General features: G+C 51.5%; 2 protein-coding genes across 3 annotated transcripts; one reads left to right on the top strand and one right to left on the bottom strand.

The window, feature by feature from the left end:
• Positions 1–10,144: 10,144 nt before the first annotated feature.
• med6 (mediator complex subunit 6) lies at positions 10,145–14,765 on the bottom strand (the record flags this gene model as incomplete). Of its 2 annotated transcripts, XM_084489113.1 has the most annotated exons (8): positions 10,145–11,114; positions 11,428–11,455; positions 11,613–11,728; positions 12,287–12,395; positions 12,868–12,962; positions 13,608–13,699; positions 14,038–14,197; positions 14,739–14,765. In XM_084489113.1, the coding sequence occupies 8 exons, from the start codon at positions 14,758–14,760 to the stop codon at positions 10,981–10,983; spliced, it is 756 nt and encodes a 251-aa protein (XP_084345239.1). In that variant the 3' UTR covers positions 10,145–10,980. The 2 variants fall into 2 exon arrangements, with proteins under 2 accessions (XP_084345239.1, XP_084345238.1); XM_084489112.1 differs by lacking the exon at positions 14,739–14,765 and having other exon boundaries at positions 14,038–14,228.
• A 1,452-nt stretch (positions 14,766–16,217) lies between these two features.
• ttc9 (tetratricopeptide repeat domain 9) lies at positions 16,218–19,216 on the top strand (the record flags this gene model as incomplete). The annotated part of the gene is made up of 3 exons (XM_084489114.1): positions 16,218–16,752; positions 17,855–18,037; positions 19,078–19,216. The coding sequence occupies 3 exons, from the start codon at positions 16,218–16,220 to the stop codon at positions 19,158–19,160; spliced, it is 801 nt and encodes a 266-aa protein (XP_084345240.1). The 3' UTR covers positions 19,161–19,216.
• Between the last annotated feature and the right edge of the window lie 290 nt (positions 19,217–19,506).

A 19,506-nucleotide genomic window follows, 5' to 3' on the forward strand; every position in this document is an offset into this window, starting at 1 on the left:
GGAGCCCGTCTGCTCGCTGTGCAGGCTGCTGACGGTGCTGGTGGTGTCGCGCTCCGTGCCGCTGCCGTAGCTGTCGGTGGAGCCGCTGCTCCGCGTGCTCAGGCTCCGCAGGCTCTCCGCGCTGCGCTCCCCGGCCGGGCACCGGCCCCTCACCGCCGCCACCGCCGCCGCCGCCTCCCCCGAGCCGCCCTCGCCGGCGTCGCGGGACGCCGAGCGCGCTACCCGGGGCGGGGCCTCCTGCCGGCGGGGCCGCTGCTCCGCCCCGGAGGTGGAGGCCACGGCGGGCTCCTGCCGCTGCAGGTCGTACCAGTCCCCGGGCGCGGGCCCCGGCGCCCGGCGGGCCCCCGCCACCGCCCCCGCCACCGCCGCCGCCGCCGCCGCCGCCTCCAGCTCACACACGGGGTCCAGCCCGCCTCGCCGGGCGGTGGCGGGGGGGTACGGCGCCAGGTCGGGCTGCGAGGGGTCCGGGAAGGCGCCGCCGGCGGAGCTGGAGGTGCGGGGGAGGCCCCTGGACCGCAGCTCCTTGCGGAAGGACTGGGACTGGAGGGGGAGGGAGGAGGAGGAGGCGGAGGTGGCGGGGGGCGCCGGCGGGGCCTCCGCCTCGCAGGAGGAGGTCAGCAAGGGGTGGAGGAGGTGGGAGGAGGTGCTGCAGAGCTCGGCGGCGGGGGGGTCCCGCGGCAGCTCCAGGGGGCCCAGGGAGGTGGAGGGCAGCATGGAGGCGAAGGAGTCGTTGGACACCAGGCAGTACATCTTGGTGTCCGACAGCAGGTCTGGGAGGACAGACGGACCAACAGGTTAGAGGTCCGTTCTTCTTCAAAACATTTTTTGGTCTCTATATTTTTACTTGAATGTTATTTTTCTATTCTCAGTTCCTATATGTTGTGCCGAGCGACTTTGACTAACTGTTTGTCATGATAAAGTACTCGAGTCTCGATCTGAATCTCTGAAATGACGAAGGGGTAGAAGCCTGAAGGCTCCTTAAGACATCTGATTAGACAACAGTTTGGTCCGGCTTGAGTTTGTGTTTTGCAATTAAAGAGATACGCAGAGATATCTGTGAATAATATCTGTAAATAATAATCACAGCTCCGAAAAAATAGTGTTGAATTATCTGATAATATATCATATTGTCATATATTGTTTATTACACTATAATATCATATTGTTGTATATTATATTGTTTAGGGTGGTTTGTAGACAATAATGTTGTTGTTGTTTTGTTACTGGCACTCAGTTCAGATCACACTGGAAATCTTTGGGCAGTCATTAAAAGCTACTCTCGGCTAACAGAAAGCAAATGCTAACCTCACAAACACCATTAATGGACACACAATGATGAATTTGGAGTTAAACGATTAATCATCTGAATCTGGATTAGACAGCTGAACGGGCTTTAAGTAAATCCCTTCGACGCGGTTAGTGCCGTACCGTGGTCGTGGCTGCAGCTTTCCACCAGCGTCAAACTGATGTCGTCTGCGTTCCTCCCCAGGTCTCCTCCTGCAGCCAGGGGGGTGAGGAGGGGAGACATCAGCCAATGACAGCCCTTCATCATCCCTTCATTAATCACTTGATCATTAGAGTCGGCTAACGCTACATCCTGGTGAGCATGGGCGTAGCATCCTGTGTAGTTTGTGGTCGGGGGGGGCCAGAGTGGATGCACCGAGTGGATGAGGAACAGATGACACAACGATGATAACACTGCAGTCGACGTGACGCCGACGGTAAACCAGATGACCTGACGATGAGAATGTGCGAGCGAATCAGATTCTTGTTCGTAGCTCAGCTCGGACGCAACGCGCGGCCTGTCGTCGCTCGCTCACCCGGGAGAGGAGAGGGAGAGAGAGGAGAGGGAGAGAGAGGAGAGAGGAGAGAGGTCAGAGTCCTACTGACTCAGCACACTCTCGTGTCCCCGTGGCGGACGCTAGGCTAGCCCAAGCCGGCGATGCTAACACCGACGCTCACACACACGACGCCTCGGAACACACACGCGCCACGAGCCGGCCGGCCGTGGACGCTACGCCGTCCGGAGACGCGTCCAGAGGAACGCACTGGGGACGGATCCGTGGCTCCGTTAGTCGTAGACAGACAGACGCTGTGGATATGGGATAACCGCAAGACGGAAAGGCAGGAAACGCAGGAGATGCACGAGAGCAGGAGAGCACAGAGAGCCGCGGACGGTGGAAATAAAAGCTATGAGTTATGAGAGGAAAGGTAAACACACTTTTGCGCCCGGGGGTTCATCGCGTTGCGTTACAGCAGCGGGTCTGACTGGCGCTCTGACACCGCAAGCCGCCACTACATCCGCTCTGAAGTGTGTTAAGCGTCTACGATGCGGTGTGTGTGTGTGTGTGTGTGTGTGTGGGCGGTGGGAGAGCGGCCGCGTGTGTGTGTGTGTGTGTGTGTGTGTGTGTGTGTGTGTGTGTGTGTGTGTGTGTGTGTGTGTGTGTGTGTGTGTGTGTGTGTGTGTGTGTGTGTGTGTGTGTGTGTGTGTGTCCGTACTCAGAGAGAGGCGGCGGGGTCTACCTTTGGCCCGCGCGGCGGCTCCGGCGTGGGCGGACACCGTCTGAAACACAAGACAGACAGCGAGGAGGATCAGATCAGACACACTTCTGTACGCCACAGACCTCCTCCTCCTCCATCCCGGGGGCAATCACCGCACAGCGCCCTGGTACCGTCACACGTATCAACGACGCTGGTCACAGACACCGTCTGGGGTTGCGTGGTGATCGCCCTGGTACAAGCCTAGTACAGTAGTCTCTATAGTCCAAAGTAGCCTCTACAATAGTCTCTATAGTCCAGTAGCCCCTACAATAGTCTCTATAGTCCAGAGTAGCCCGTACAGTAGTGTCTATAGTAGCCCCTACAGTAGTGTCTATAGTAGCCCCTACAGTAGTGTCTATAGTCCAGTAGCCCCTACAGTAGTCTCTATAGTCCAGAGTAGCCCCTACAGTAGTGTCTATAGTCCAGTAGCCCCTACAGTAGTGTCTATAGTCCAGTAGCCCCTACAGTAGTGTCTATAGTCCAGTAGCCCCTACAGTAGTGTCTATAGTAGCCCCTACAGTAGTGTCTATAGTCCAGTAGCCCCTACAGTAGTGTCTATAGTAGCCCCTACAGTAGTGTCTATAGTCCAGTAGCCCCTACAGTAGTGTCTATAGTCCAGAGTAGCCCCTACAGTAGTGTCTATAGTCCAGTAGCCCCTACAGTAGTGTCTATAGTCCAGTAGCCCCTACAGTAGTGTCTATAGTAGCCCCTACAGTAGTGTCTATAGTAGCCCCTACAGTAGTGTCTATAGTAGCCCCTACAGTAGTGTCTATAGTCCAGTAGCCCCTACAGTAGTGTCTATAGTCCAGTAGCCCCTACAGTAGTGTCTATAGTCCAGTAGCCCCTACAGTAGTGTCTATAGTCCAGTAGCCCCTACAGTAGTGTCTATAGTAGCCCCTACAGTAGTGTCTATAGTAGCCCCTACAGTAGTGTCTATAGTAGCCCCTACAGTAGTGTCTATAGTAGCCCCTACAGTAGTGTCTATAGTAGCCCCTACAGTAGTGTCTATAGTAGCCCCTACAGTAGTGTCTATAGTAGCCCCTACAGTAGTGTCTATAGTAGCCCCTACAGTAGTGTCTATAGTCCAGTAGCCCCTACAGTAGTGTCTATAGTAGCCCCTACAGTAGTGTCTATAGTAGCCCCTACAGTAGTGTCTATAGTAGCCCCTACAGTAGTGTCTATAGTAGCCCCTACAGTAGTGTCTATAGTAGCCCCTACAGTAGTGTCTATAGTAGCCCCTACAGTAGTGTCTATAGTAGCCCCTACAGTAGTGTCTATAGTAGCCCCTACAGTAGTGTCTATAGTAGCCCCTACAGTAGTGTCTATAGTAGCCCCTACAGTAGTGTCTATAGTAGCCCCTACAGTAGTGTCTATAGTAGCCCCTACAGTAGTGTCTATAGTCCAGTAGCCCCTACAGGGGTCCTGGGCATCAGACCCACCTGGTGGCTGGACTCAGTTCCAGTGTAGGAGTTCCTGGAGCTGCAGTCCACCGGAGGAGTCTCCTGTCGGATCAGGTCTGCCATCTCGATACCCCCTCCAGGGTCCCTACGCACGCACACACACACACATAAACACACACAGTCAGCCAGACGTCACCACCGACAGTACTCCCTGGATCGGGGGGGGGGGGGGGGGTTGTGGGGGAAATTGTGCAACTTCAACAACACAGGCTTCAAATAACCGCCTTGACGTCGGCACTTTTTGGAGGCCTGACTAATGGCGGGGCGACGGGACGGGGATCGAGACGGCCCGGGACTTGTTTAGACGGCGCGCGACGTTGAGACAAACAGCCGGAGAGAGCGCTGCCATGTATTAAATCACTCCCATATGCCAGAGTCCTTTCATAACAGGTCCAGCTGGACGGACAAACACACACGCGAGACCCGAGTGCGGACGTAGAGGACGATTGGGGAGGAGGCGCGGAGGCTCAGGGATGTGACACACACACACACACACACGCGCACACACACGCACGCACACACACACGAGTCATCGTCCATAAAGAGCAGCTTGTCTGCTTTTAGAAGGACCTGGAATGCGACTCCAGATGTGTGGGCAGAGCGGCTACCAGCTCTGTGGTCCACTGCTCTCATTCTTCTCCTCTGCCCTCCTTCTCTCCCCTCCTCCTCCTCCTCCTCCTCCTCCTCCTCCTCCTCCTCTGCCCTCCTCTCTCGTTCTCTCCCCTCTCCTCGTCCTCAGTTTCTCTCCTCCTCTGCCCTCTTCTCCCCCCCTCCTCCCCTCCTCTCCTCCTCCTCCTCCTCCTCCTCCTCCCCTCCTTTCTCCCTGCATCCTGCTCAACACGACCTCTGGAATGTGAAAGCGAGTCACTTCTCCAAAACAAGCCTCAGACCTGGCTGGCTAGCGACCTGGCAGACTGGGAACTTGGATGGTTAAGACCAGCCGCGCTTTCTTGCTTACTGAGGCATGGCTATCCCGGGGACATTAGAGCTGGGGGAGAAATAACCCCCGACTAGCTATGACCCAGCAAGAACTGTGGTATAGCTGGTTAGAATTAGTACCTGGCTTAGTATTGATTGGAGGGCTGTGACTTAGTTGACAGGGAGTTGAGTGAGCTGAGGCACGGCTGGCTTTCCAGCAAGCTAACGGGATGGCTAGCTACTAGGGCCCTAGGTGATCGCTAGGACCTGTGTGACAAGCTAGGCGGGCCATGTGATGGATAGCTAAGACATGAAACCTAACGCGAGGATAGCGCGCTAGGACTTCGCGCTAGCATTGTTTATCTGTCGCGAACATACGATTCACTGGGGCTAGCGTTAGCCTAGCGATAGTAGCAGGAAAGTCCAAAATCAACCTCTATGTCCGTGTGCCCTGGCAGTGAGATACTGGTTCTCCAGGTGGACCTCTATCTTTTTCCCACGGCAAACAGCCACAGGACTGACCTTTGACCCAAAACACAGACACTGTCAACACTAGATTAAGAGCTCGCCAGAGAGGAACTTCATGGCACTCCACTCATACTGACGACCGCCGGCTGCCCCTCCCACTTTGCTCTGGGTACCCCTGTGTGTTTGCGTTAGCTGTGTGTTTGCGTTCGGACGAAGCTCCGACTGTCCGAACTCCACATCGTCAGACCACTTCGCAAAACGCGCATCACCCCCCCGGGACCGCTCAGTTCACGTTCGCTTTCCGAGGGGGGGGGGGGGGGCGGGGGGGGCGGGGGGGCGTGACCGACGGACGCAGAGCGAAATGCCCTTTGGACGCAATTGGATAGACCTCGAACCAATCAGAGCAAAGAGCCAAGACAATCCTGCCAGTAGTACAGCAAACACAGCAGCACCCCATCATCAACTTTAAAACGTTTTGCCTGTATTTATATATTATATAATATATATATATATATTATATATATATTCAATGACGGCACCCGTTGCACTCCTGATCATCCCTGGAAGGAGGCTTCCTTGCTAATTAAGGGAGTTTTTTTATGCCCACTGGGGGACTAGGTTCAGGGGGGTGTCATAAATATTTGGCCCGTTAAGCCCTTTGAGACTGTAATGGTGATTAAGGGCTAGACAAATAAAATTGAATTGAATTGAATTGAATTGAATCCTTCTGAGCAGTCAATCGTTCTTCTGTCACAGAAAAGAGCACCGTAGCGGAACCACCAGACAGTCACGTTCTACATCAGCGGCCGCCATCTTGGACAGCTACTGATCATATCAAACCCCGCCCCCCCCCCCATTTTAGATAAACGGTTGTGATTGGCCTGACCCCGTTACGGGTCAGATGGAAATCTGTCTGAACGGGGGGGCCAGACTCGGGCCACTGCCAGAGGAAATAACACATGACCTAGCAGATTCGTTAGTCAGTTATACAGTGCTGTATCTAGCTCTATGTTAGCATTGGGAATGTGTTGTAGTTATACAGCAGCACACTACTGTAGTTTTCTAGCAGTACAGCTTGACTTGTTACATAACTCAAACAGCAGATTCTTTGGTTTTCTACTTCCTGTCTAACTCTGGCTTTTTTTTTACCACTTCCCCTCTATCTGGCTCATTGGTCTGACAAACACTGCGCTATTGACAGATGACTTGTCTTTAAGGCTTGGATTCTTGGCTTTTTCACATTGAATTATATTTTACTTGCCAAACTGTCAAGCTAGCTACGGCTGGCCATCTTTCCCATCTTTGAACGCCTTTTGCTTTTTCCCCAAATGGGTTTCTGAGCTCTGGTTTGTGGCTGTCTGGTGACGACCGTTGAGTCTGTAATTGTTGCAACAGGCTTTACAGACGGACTGGGCTTCACTTCACTCTCCATTAAAGTGATCGCTGACCGATCAAGCGATCTTCCAAAGACCCATTGGCTGGCCTCCATTTTAAAAGCGCCGTCACCGACGAGGACGAGGACGACAGAGCACCGGGCCCGTAGCAGCCCTCCTCCGGCTGAACCCCACCCAGCCTCCGTCTCCTCCCCGCGCTCCTCTGTGAGCCGGCTGAGACGTTCACACCAGCACTCAAACTTCTGAGAGATGTGTCACGTCCATGACTCCTATATATATATATATATATATATATATATATATATATATATATATATATATATATATATATATATATGTATATATGATACCTAATACGGAGGATACGCTATACCGACACGGATGCAGAGATATCGACGTACAGTATGCTCGGGGAGTACAGATTTCCACTTTTACAGTACATCGCCATTTGCTCAGCGTCCGATTGGAGGACAGAGTTCACAGGGGAGGGCTGCTCATTCGCCGAGGCCGATGACCTTAGATTAGAGTGGCTCAGCCAAGAAGAGCTTCCAGTTGGACGGGAAAAGACGCAGCACACCGGAGAACCAGCCCTTTCACAATAAAAGTCCCACTGTGGACCTCAGCCTCCTGCCGCCATGGGACCCTGGATGCTAGAGTGTCAGTGTGTGTGTGTTAGTGTGTGTGTGTGTGTTTCTGTGTGTGTGTGTGTGTGTGTGTGTGTGTGTGTGTGTGTGTGTGTGTGATTGTGTGTGTGACTGTGTGTGTTATCAAGAACAACAGAGACTTTCACAATAAAAGTCCCATTGCGTTGACCTTTATGATTGAGATCCAGAACAGTACAGTCTCTATGACCTGTGCGTGTGTGTGTGCGCGCGTGCGTGTGTGTCTGTCTGCCGGTCTGTGTGTGCGGCGTCCCTCACCCCGGCCCGTTGCTGTCTTCCTGCCGGGCGTTGCCGTCGGCGGCGGGGGGGCCCTCGCCATGGGCCCCCCCGCCCCCCGGGGCCTCCTTGGCCCCTCGCTGCACCACCTCGCCCTCGTCCAGGGCGTGGTGCAGTCGGTAGTTGACCGTCTTCAGCAGCAGGAAGGTGGCGCCGATGACGCCGCAGTACACCCCCACGATGACCCGGGTGGGCGGCAGGGCCTGGAGAGACACACGCGAACCACACATTAGTGTGTGTGTGTGTGTGTGTGTGTGTGCGTGTGTGTGTGTGAACATTGAGGATTTACAAGTTAATTGAAAGATGGGTCATTTGGACATCGCAGCAAGAATGAAAGAATAAAAGAGATGATCTGAATCTACAGTTTATGTGAATCCTACTTCTGCATCATCGGATGAAGCCCGCCAAAAAAGCTCGCTCTGATCGTCCTCACAAACCCCCCCGCTTTGCACATGATTTGTTTACACTGGGTGTGATAAATCTATGCATAGAATCAATTTTAAACCAGCCAAACAGCCACACAATATACAAGTTGTTGGGGTTGTTTTTTTTTCTAATTTACGCTTTCGGGAAATCATGGCCATTTCAGGCCAAGTTTATCTAAAGAGAAACAGGTTGCTGAGAATAACGTAACTTCAAATAGACACATCTCAGATGGAAGGGGCTTTGACACAGCAGTTTATAACTGTGTATCTGCCTTTCAGACTGTTAACGCTATCCTTTCAGACTGTTTATAACCGTGTATCTGCCTTTCAGACTGTTTATAACTGTATATCTGCCTTTCCGACTGTTTACAGCTGTATATCTGCCATACAGGCCATTTATAATCGTGTATCTGCCTTTACTAGCTATTCTGATCACAGCCACGATACCACTGGTCTATTTACTTCCTCTCCAGGAATAGACAGCAGACCTCAAACTCAATATAGCCGTCACTATGCATATATAAAGACACTTAAAATAGGCAGTGCGTGTTCATTTAATATTTAACATCCCAATACACTGAATTAAAACCATGCCTTGTGATAAAAAATGGCTCATCAATATAAGTCAACAGTAGTATGTTTTAACTCGTGTTGTGTTGGTTGATAACAGCACGATTGGATGGCTATTGATAAAGGAGGTGTTACATGAGTTTCATCTCCTCAATAGTGATGATCTTTAATCAGTGTACTGACCAGGGGACACCCAGCCATGGGGGAAGGGGCAAATACATCCCACTGAATAGAAGTATATCCTTACATCAATGTATGCCCTACTTATAATAACCAAGAGTGGTATTGTCAAAGGGTTTAACAAATAAACAATAGAGCTGTAGAGGGGTCAACCGACCCGTTGGTTGGCACACTTGCTGGAACAATTTGAGCGTCAGATTTGACACAATGCCATTAGAATCACGCATTGTTATGAAACGCTCCCGTATGAACCCACAGGCAAGGGGGTTTTATGATGTATATATGGTGTTTTAGTAAGGTTTTAACAGCGGTTAAAAATGTTATATTACGTTATGACACGGTGCATTGTTGTCTTAGTTTCCACAGAGGATCGCCTGGGACCAAACATTAAATCTATTTGACTTAATTGCCTTCCGGGGCGCTCGGCCAGTGGACGGACACTCACCATGTACAGCGTGAAGGGGAAACACAGCAGGAACAGCCAGATGTACAGATGCAACGCGTTCACGAACGTATTCTGATGGGGGTCGTAGTACCATCCGCCTGTGATCGAAGCCCACAGCCCCTGCCTGAGGATCTGTAGAGTTTGAGACCCCATGTTTTCACACCCTCCCCGTCCAATCTCAACGGAGTGGAGGAGAATCAACGAAGGAAGGGGGCCGACACGTCGGGGAGCCGGTGGTCAGCACTCGGCATGACGAGCGGTGCTCTTGTCTCCAGACGTCGGCCTGAAAGTCCCCGCTGCAGCCATCTTCTCTGCAGCCAGCTGGGGCTCTCGCTCGGGTCCTCCACGGAGAAGCCTCCTATCCCACCACACCCTGCGCGCCGCTTCTTCTTCGTGGCATTCGTGTAACGCAGCTGGTGAGCCGGACTGTCACCTATCTTTGTCCATTTCTGCCCCGGATAAAACGGACTAGACGTTTTTAATGAGGTTGTCTGGTGGAGTGGAACATGACGAGATGCGACGGGATGAGGAAAAATGCAACACAGAAACAGGAATGAGGGTGAAATGTGTGCGTACACTTTCGTTGAATTAAAGTCCGATGGCGCCATCGTGTGGACAGATGCTTGCATCACGCTTTGACAAAGAACAACAAATCTATAAACCTGTGATTAATTAATTAATTGATTAATTCAATTCGTTTATTGGTTGTGTTTTGTGTTTATTGGTTGTGATTGTGTGAGTGAGGAAGTTATTGCACATAAGCCAAATTATTTCACAAATACAACACATTTCAAAACACATTTTATTTGACAAAAAGTCAATCTCGCCATTCAAAATGCACTTTCATTTTTAACCGAATTCAGATTATTTTAAACAAATAAAACATAAGAATAACAGGATACGCATGTACTTTCATCAAAAAACAGGCCAGCCAACATTAGGTATCTTGATCAAAGTAACATGTTGAAGACTTTAAAGACAAGCCTTCCTTTGTCTGGTGAAAATCCCCTCACACAGCAAAGCTCGTGAGTAAGAATGACCTAATGATTCATTACGGAAAAAAAAATACTGCTGATGTAAGCCAAAGCCGCCGCTGATGTCAGCCATTCGGCGGGACGACTCACTCAGCACAACGGAAGGCTTTTAAAAGACAGTCCGTCATCTTTCTTAAATTTACCACCAGGTGTGACTTGTGTTAGCCACGACAAGCCACTTCAGAAGCTACCGTAGGGTGACATCACACGTGGGCGTGTCCACCCCCAGATGACTGACAGATACATCAGCCTACCAGTTGGTACAGTCCGCCTGGTAGTGACACCAGACCCCCCCCCACCCCCCTTCCCCCCGTGTGAGGTCACTGCTGGGTCGATTTTCCGCCCGGGAATACAGCCGATTTGTAATGTAAACGCTGAAGAGCGAGAGTGTGTGTGGTGATTGCCAGGGAATCCCCCCCTTCTCAGCCAATCAAAAGACCAAACTGTTTGGCATCTGATTGGCTGAGAAGAGGGGCTTCCCTGGTGCCTCCATGTCCGGGCTTGAGGAAGGGCAGATCGGCTGAGGGTTGATCCAGAGGGTTCCTCCCCGGTGGAGAGTGGAGAGTGGTGGTGGTGGTGGTGGTGGTGGTGGGGGGGGGGGTCCTCATCACTGGAGTCGGGCTCTCTTCTCCGGGGGGGGTTTGCTGGGGGGGGCGGGGGCGGAGGTCTTGGTGGCCGGCTCTCTCTCCGTCTCCTGCTTCACCGTCTCTGCAGGAGGCTCGGGCTCCTTCTTCACCTCCACTACAACACAACACACAGCCGGGGATTAAAGAGGCACTGCACGCTGCACCGTGTATTGGGGTTCTGCTGCCCCCTACGGGTTAAAACAGTCATGGCCCACTGAAGACTAATTCATTGGCTGATTATCTAAAAGTGGGAACCGTTGACACTTATCGGTTTGTTTGTTTTGTAATTTATATAAAAAGGTTGAGTGCTACTATTTTGGGGTTTAATTAAATTGATCAAACTTGTATAAACGAGTTTGTTGCCGTCATCTCGACGGGCAACAGTCTGAAGTCAATACATGGTGTGAGCTCGAGATCGGACTTCATACCTGGGATTGGTTTCTCGCCAGGTTTGGGCTGGGAAAAAATGAACAAATAAAAAAAGACAAAAGACAGATTAGGGGGGTGAGATCAACCAAATCCGGTGACTTCAGCCGAGGACCTTCTGAAGAAAAACTTGACACATAACACAGAAGAGGTGACCTCAGAGCTCAGAGCTCAGAGCGACGCTCACCTGGTAGAAGGTGGGCGGGAACTTGGAGCGCAGGTCCAGCAGCAGCATGTCCACGCGCTGCCTCTGGAACAGAGAGCTAGGCTCCTCCTTCTTCTTGGATTTAGGCTTGGCTTTCTCTGGAGGGCAGCACACAAGAGGCGGTCAATAAACCCCCATGCCGTGTAGCTGCTTTCATGATATATTTTGGTTTTAGGACGTTTACATTTAGGGCGTTCAGCAGGTGCTTTTATCCAAAGCGACTTAAAATAAGTCCATTTGTCAGAAGAAAGATAAACAACAATATACCGCTGTCGGTACAGTAAGGATGTTAATGGAACCAGGCTACATGGTCCCAAGTACTATTTGTAAAGATAGGATCTTTATAATCTTTATTTTAGATATTAGTCATATTACAAGATATATTCTGGGATTTGTGTTGAGGCTTTGTAAAGCTTCAGCAAAGTTTCCTCATATCGTTTCCTAGTGCTAAAACCTACAAGATATAACTTGTCACATTATCAAACTTCCAGGGATTGGTTACTCATGTATGAGATCAGTGAATGAACTCCCAGAACTCCCATCAACACGGGGGGTAGGGTTAAGAACAAGGAGGAAAAACGCCCCAAATCCACTGGAAGAAGCTTGAAGATGAAGGGTTAGGTGTTGTGAGATAGGATTAGAGTAGGCAGACCCACCTCTCTCCTCCTGGTCTTTGAAGTGCCACCAGTAGCCTTTAGAGGGGTGGTAGCGGCAGTAGGACATGGCCTCATCGAAGGCCGACTGGATCCCATGCACCGCGGACAGCTGAAACCACAGCAGCACCTCCCTTCATATACATACACAAACCTCCATATTTCCATAAGTCTGTGTGGATTCATGCACGTGTGTGTGTTCAGGTGTGTGTGTGTGTGTGTGTGTGTGTGTGTGTGTGTGTGTGTGTGTGTGTGTGTGTGTGTGTGTGTGTGTGTGTGTGTGTTTGTACACACACCTATGCATTTGTGTGTGTGTGTGTGTATGTGTTCAGGTGTGTGTGTGTGTGTGTTCAAGTGTGTGTGTGTGTGTGTGTGTTCAAGTGTGTGTGTGTGTGTGTGTGTTCAAGTGCATGCGTGCTCAAGTGCGTGTGTGTGTGTGTGTGTGTGTGTGTGTGTGTGTGTGTGTGTGTGTGTGTGTTCAAGTGCGTGCATGCTCAAGTGCGTGTGTGTGTGTGTGTGTTCATGCATTTGTACGTATGTGTGCGTTCAGGTGTGTCTATGTGTCTGCTTTTGTGTGTTCTCACCACTCTGGATCCGATGACAGAGCCCAGGTCGGGAGCCTGATACACCACCCCTGCTATGATGTAGTAGTCAGCCAGAGGCACCGTGACAGGGCCCCCTTCAGGACAGGCGGGGAGAGACAGCCCAGTGTTAGCAGAGACGTTTGTACTGTATTTTCCACGTTTACATATCAACAACATCTTCACCACACAAAAACATTTCTAGCCAGTCGTCCAGGAGCAGAGTTGTGGTTCATTTTATAGCAAATCTCAAACAAACACTCAGGCGTCTAAGCACCAGTGCATAGACACCCGTGGCTATGCTACCATTCTCTTAATTCACAGCATGGACTTACGCACACATTGATCTTTCTAACAGATCATCGTATTGGCTATCACAGAGCTAACAGGGGGATGGGCAACATATTATTAGTAGGTGTCTTTGAGGCCTACCCTGAGTTGTGAGGGTGTCTGCCTCTGAGGCCTACCTTGTGAGGGTGCCTGTCTGTCTCTGAGGCCTACCTTGTGAGGGTGGGTGCCTGTCTGTCTCTGAGGCCTACCTTGTGAGGGTGCCTGTCTGTCTCTGAGGCCTACCTTGTGAGGGTGCCTGTCTGTCTCTGAGGCCTACCTTGTGAGGGTACCTGTCTGTCTCTAATGCCTACCTTGTGAGGGTGCCTGTCTGTCTCTGAGGCCTACCTTGTGAGGGTGCCTGTCTGTCTCTGAGGCCTACCTTGTGAGGGTGCCTGTCTGTCTCTAATGCCTACCTTGTGAGGGTGCCTGCCTCTGCTGCTTGCGGATGATGTACAGAATGGGCTCCTGGGCGTGAAGAAGAATGTACTCCACACCCACCATCTGACTGGAAACACCAATAAACAGCAAACAGGCGTTTAACTTCCACAACAGAGAAAGGGGAACCGGCAATGAGACGTATTCATCTTGCTTGATACATTTACTATTATTATTTACTATTTGGTCCTTTATCCAAAACAACTACCAGTGAATCCAGATACAGGTCATTAGGGAGCAGGTAGGGGTTAGACAGTGAATTCAGATACAGGTCATTAGGGAGCAGGTAGGGGTTAGACAGTAAACTCAGACACAGGTCGTTAAGGCGCAGGTAGGGGTTCGACAGTGAATAAATTATACAGGATCCATTAATAAATCATAAATAAACATGAATCATGTTAAACTAACTTGAGATGTTCCAGTGTGAGCCGCTGCATCTTGACCACCTCATTGTTACAGGTGCGGTCGTAGAATGGGTTACTCCTCTCTGAGAAGTAGTCCAACACATTGCCCGGGTTGAGGATGGGCACCCATCCACTGTCAACCCACGAGATCCCCAACAGGTTGTCTGGGAAACGGAATGGGTCGTCAGCAGCCATATTTATACTTATTTTGAAACACCAGTTAAAAACGCCGTGTTAAACGATATATCCGTTACATATTATTATAAATCCTAATGTATCCCAGTGATTAATATCTAAACCGGTTCATTGCACAGCGGTCATCTTACAGTAGGTTCCTCTGAATCAGCTCATCTGATTGAAATCGATTAACCAATCAGCGTGACTTCATTCAACTCAACTATTTTGATATTTACGGTCACTCAATTTAATAAAAAATAACGAACACTAAGTCGCAGTATGAATCGTTTCGACCGAGATACGTGTAAATAAACATGTAGTTGACGACCGTCAGCAGCAGGCTGCGCTGGACGGATGAGGATGAGGAGGATGAAGAGGAGACATTCCTCACGCACTACCGACGTTATTCTCCGGTAGCCCTCGGTAACCACATGCAAACGAAACCAAATCGAGTCACCGCGCCATCGTTTCGACCTAAATCGTAGCCGTGTTTTGTTCAATAGGGCATCGCAGAGCGAGTGTAGCTACCTCTCATATCCCCCGCCGCCATGTTGTAAACAGACTGGCTCGTTCGACTCTGGCGGCGCGCCGTGATGACGTCTCCTAATTATAACTATTGAATTAAAGGTCCGCGGTGGAGCCGAACCGCGGCTTCTATTTTTATTTAGGCCACTCCATTTGGAAAAACTATAACAGATAACTCACTGTATAATTTACATGCCTTAACGCGATAGCAAAAATGTCAGACGATTAGAATAGCCTGCTCCGTCGTCGTGTGGTGTGTGTGTGTGTGTGTGTGTGTGTGTGTGTGTGTGTGTGTGTGTGTGTGTGTGTGTGTGTGTGTGTGTGTGCGTGTGTGTGCGTGTGCGTGTGTGTGTGACTGTGTGTGTGTGACTGTGTGTGACTGTGTGTGTGTGTGCGTGTGTGTGTGTGTGTGTGTGTGCGTGTGCGTCTGTGTGTCTCTGTGTGTGTAATTAAGAGAGATAAATAAATGTATGTGATTAAAGTCATAATTGTTTATTTTCAAGTCATGACTGGTGCGTCACCCGCTAATTAGGCTTACTGCCCGTTCGAAGCGGACCTGATCGGAGCCAGCGGGCTTCATCAACATGTCATCATCATTCCCAAGGTCGATTCGAACGGGGCCAGTTGGGGTTCCGACGGACGGCATTCCCCTCCGTGGAGTCAGGCTGGGATCGGATGACATCATCGCCTCCCACAGAACGGAACCACAGCCCCACACCATCACAAACACGCCGCCGCCGGGAGACGGGGTGTGTGCACGAGGAGGAGCCCGAGACAGCGTGAGAGGCTTTGCGATCAGATCCCTCTCTCCAGATGCACAAACTGCGTTCTTGGTGAAGCACCTCTAGAGAGAAAGAAGACGGGAGTCGGGACCAGAAGAACAGAAGAAGACAGAAGAACTGCAGACACAGAGAGAGAGACAGATAAAGAGAGAGACAGATAAAGATAGAGAGAGAGAGAGAGAGAGAGAGAGAGAGAGAGAGAGAGAGAGATAAAGAGAGAGACAGAGAGTGAGAGAGTGTGTGAGAGAGAGAGAGAGAGAGAGAGACAGAGAGAGAGAGAGAGAGAGAGAGAGAGAGAGACAGAGAGAGAGAGACAGATAAAGAGAGAGAGACAGATAAAGAGAGAGAGAGAGAAGAGAGAGAGAGAGAGAGAGAGAGAGAGAGAGAGAGAGAGAGAGAGAGAGAGAGAGAGAGAGAGAGAGAGAGAGAGAGACTGGTCCGAGTAAACAGGCTGTGTTGAAGAACCAATCGGAGCGCGTCAGACACCAGCCCTCCACCGGAGAGCGCTCCGCCCGCTCGTATTGCGCGCGCGGGGAGGGCGTTCATCTGCGCGTGGTTCTTCCAGCGGACGCACGAGCCGAGGAGCAGAATGCCACCAGCGACCCCGCGTCTCAAAACCCCCCGCTGCTATTAGTCTGACGGCGCGGAACACCGCAGATCCACTCGGAGCCTTCGCTACTACCGGACTGTCGGAGAGACGATGAGCGTCCGCCCGGCTGCCCAGGACGGCTCGCCCAGAGGGGAGGCTGCAGGCCCGGGGAGGAAGGGCGAAAGCGGCGCGGCGGCTGGATCCCCGCGGCACCAGCAGCAGCAGCAGCAGCAGCAGCAGCAGCCTCCCAACCTCCGCACCAAGGATGCCCGCTTCCAACACCAGCAGCACCAGCAACAGAGGCACCACCACGGAGGTCCGCTGCTCCGGCAGCCGTCCGCCCCACACTCCGAGCCGGCCGACACGGTGCGCCGGGCGCTGGACTTCAAGACGCAGGGCACCCAGTGCTACAAGGACAAGAAGTACCGCGAGGCCATCGGGAAGTACCACCGCGCTCTGCTGGAGATGAAGGGGCTGTGCCGCGTGCTGGGAGACCCGGACACCGGCTCTGCTGGGACCGGGTCGAGCACCGCCAAGTCCCCGCCGTCGCTCGTCCTGGCGAGCCGCGGTAAGTCCAGCCCGCTGACGGAGGAGCAGGAGGGGGCCGTGGAGAACGCGGAGCTCGAGTGCTACAACAGCCTGGCGGGTAGGAACCGTCGGCATTGTCCCCGTCACATCCATCACCATCGCAACCTTCACCATCACAACCATCAGAATTTCAGAACCATCACCATCACAACCATCACCATAACATCCATCACCAGCACCACCAGCATCACCATCATCATCACCACCACCATCATCGTCACCATCACCACCATCACAACCACCACCATCATCACCACCACCATCACCCTCACCACCATAACAATCACAACCATCACCACCATCACCACAATAACAACCACAATCATCACCATCACCCCCATCACCACCAGCACCAGCACCATCACATCTATCACCATCATCACCATCACAACCAACCATCACCCCCAGCACAATCACCCCCATCACCATCACCACCATCATCATCACCATCACCACCATCATCATCACCATCACCACCATCATCATCAACATCACCACCATCATCATCATCATCATCATCACCACCATCATCATCATCACCATCAGAACCATCACCACCATCACCATCATCATCATCATCACCATCACCACCGACATCACCACCATCACTCTCACCAACGTCACATACACGCGTCATGTACACGCTTGGTTTGATGTTCACTGTTGAAACCCATTTCGAAAAATCTCCAGAACCAGAATGAATCATTAATGAGGGTATGAGTCACCACACGTTGATTTGATCCTGCAGTTTACATCATATGATAATAACAATAAGAATAAGAAAAAATATCACAATAATGATAATATAATAATAACAATAAGTATCCATAGAGATCCACTGTGAATACCAAATAATAGGAATAATAAGAATATCAATAATATAATAATGCTTGATTCATAACCTGTATTTCGATTTCACTTTTATGTAACCTCTATTTAACCAGCGGGCACAAAACACAGCCTACACAACCTCTCCTCCCGAGTAAACAACACCAAAAAACATAAAACCACGCACCTCCACCACGTTCAAACATCTCGACGACCATTAGATCATGCAGCGCTCCCCCACCACCCAACCCCCTGGTGCGTGTTGACGTGAGCGGCCCCTGCCCTGGTCCTCTCCCCCTCCTCTCCCCCTCCTCCTCCTCTCCTCCACACAGCCTGCCTGCTGCAGATGGAGCTGGTCAACTACGAGCGCGTGAAGGAGTACTGTCTCAAGGTGCTCCGGAAGGAGGGGGAGAACTTCAAGGCCCTGTACCGCTCCGGCGTGGCCTACTACCACCTGGGAGACTTCCAGAAGGCCCTGCACTACCTCAAGGAGTCCCACAAACAGGAGCCGTCCGGTGAGCAGAACGCAGAAGCCCCCCCCCAACCCCCCCGTCGCGCACACCGACTTCCGCAAATACTCGGCGGCAGAAGCTCAAGGAGGAAGAGCATGGGGTTGAGCTGGTAACCGGAAGGTTGCTGGTTTCGATCCCCATGCTCCTCCTAGCTGTGAGTGTCGAGGTGTGTCCCCTGAGCGAGACGCCCTCACCCTGACTGCTCCTGACGAGCTGGCTGTCGCCCTGCGTGGTCCACTCCACCATCGGTGTGTGAAAGTGTGAATGAATGGTTGTAAGACGCTTTGGATAAAAGCGTCTTCAAAATCGGCTAAATGCAAATGACTCAAGATTCAATTGTTTGTAGTTAATCTAAACTCTGCATAGCCTCCCCCCTTACACCCCCTTACACCCCTGTGGGGGTAACACCCCTGTGTTGTACGCCCTGGCACTTAATGTACATACTTATTGTATGTTGTACATCCTTGCACTTAAAAATAGTACTCAGCATCGTGTAGCATCTTATCCTAGCTGTCTTTTTATTTTGAGTGTCATTTGTTACAAACGACCTCACCCTCTGTCAGCTGTGAGTCAGGGAAATGTACTGTGAGAATATCGGTTTGGAGCAGACTATGCCTGGCTCCTGTGGGAGACTATTTATATTTCTGTAGCTCCCGGCTCATTCCTGACCAATCAGGGCCTCTCTCTCTCCCTGATTGGTTCGGGAAAGCCACCTCGCCTGTCAATCCCAAGTGGGCGGACGCAACGCTTGTCACTGTTGGAGAAACATGGCGAGGGAGGGAGCAGACAGGGACAGGAATAAGAACATTTGTCCGAAGAAAAATAAACAATATATCGCTGTCGGTACAGTAAGGATGTTCATAGAACCGAGTGCCAAGCACTAACAATCGCTAGGTTAACCCATTCCCCGTATACAGCAGCTAGGATAACATCTACAAGTAGGACTAGCTTTAACGGTAAACGAATCAGCAAGTGATGAACATGTCTTGGATCGCATCCCGCCCTGTGTACCAAACCGCCGTGTGCCTCTCTCCGCCCCACAGACACCAACGTCATCCGCTACATCCAGCTGACGGAGCTGAAGATCCGCCGCACCGCCCAGCGGGACAAGAAGGAGGCGACATGAACCCCGGTTTGCCTCAGAAACCGCAACCACCCTAACACCCCAACCCCAACACCCCAACCACCACCTCAGCCCTGCCGACCCCATCACCCCAACCACCACCTCAGCCCTGTCGACCCCAACACCCCAACCACCACCCACCACCACCACCACCCCAGCCCACCACCCCATCACCCAAACCACCACCCCACCCCAACCCATCACCCCAACCACCCCAACCACCACCGCCCCACCCCCCCCCCCCAACCCCATCACCCCAACCCCTAACCCCACCCCCCCCAACCCCCACCACCTCACCTCAACCACCACCACCCCCAACTGTGACCACCCAGACCTTACACGCACCGCG

Source organism: Micromesistius poutassou, assembly GCF_964030765.1.
Source record: "Micromesistius poutassou genome assembly, contig: SCAFFOLD_504, whole genome shotgun sequence".
In the NCBI taxonomy this organism is placed as follows: Eukaryota; Metazoa; Chordata; class Actinopteri; order Gadiformes; family Gadidae; genus Micromesistius; species Micromesistius poutassou.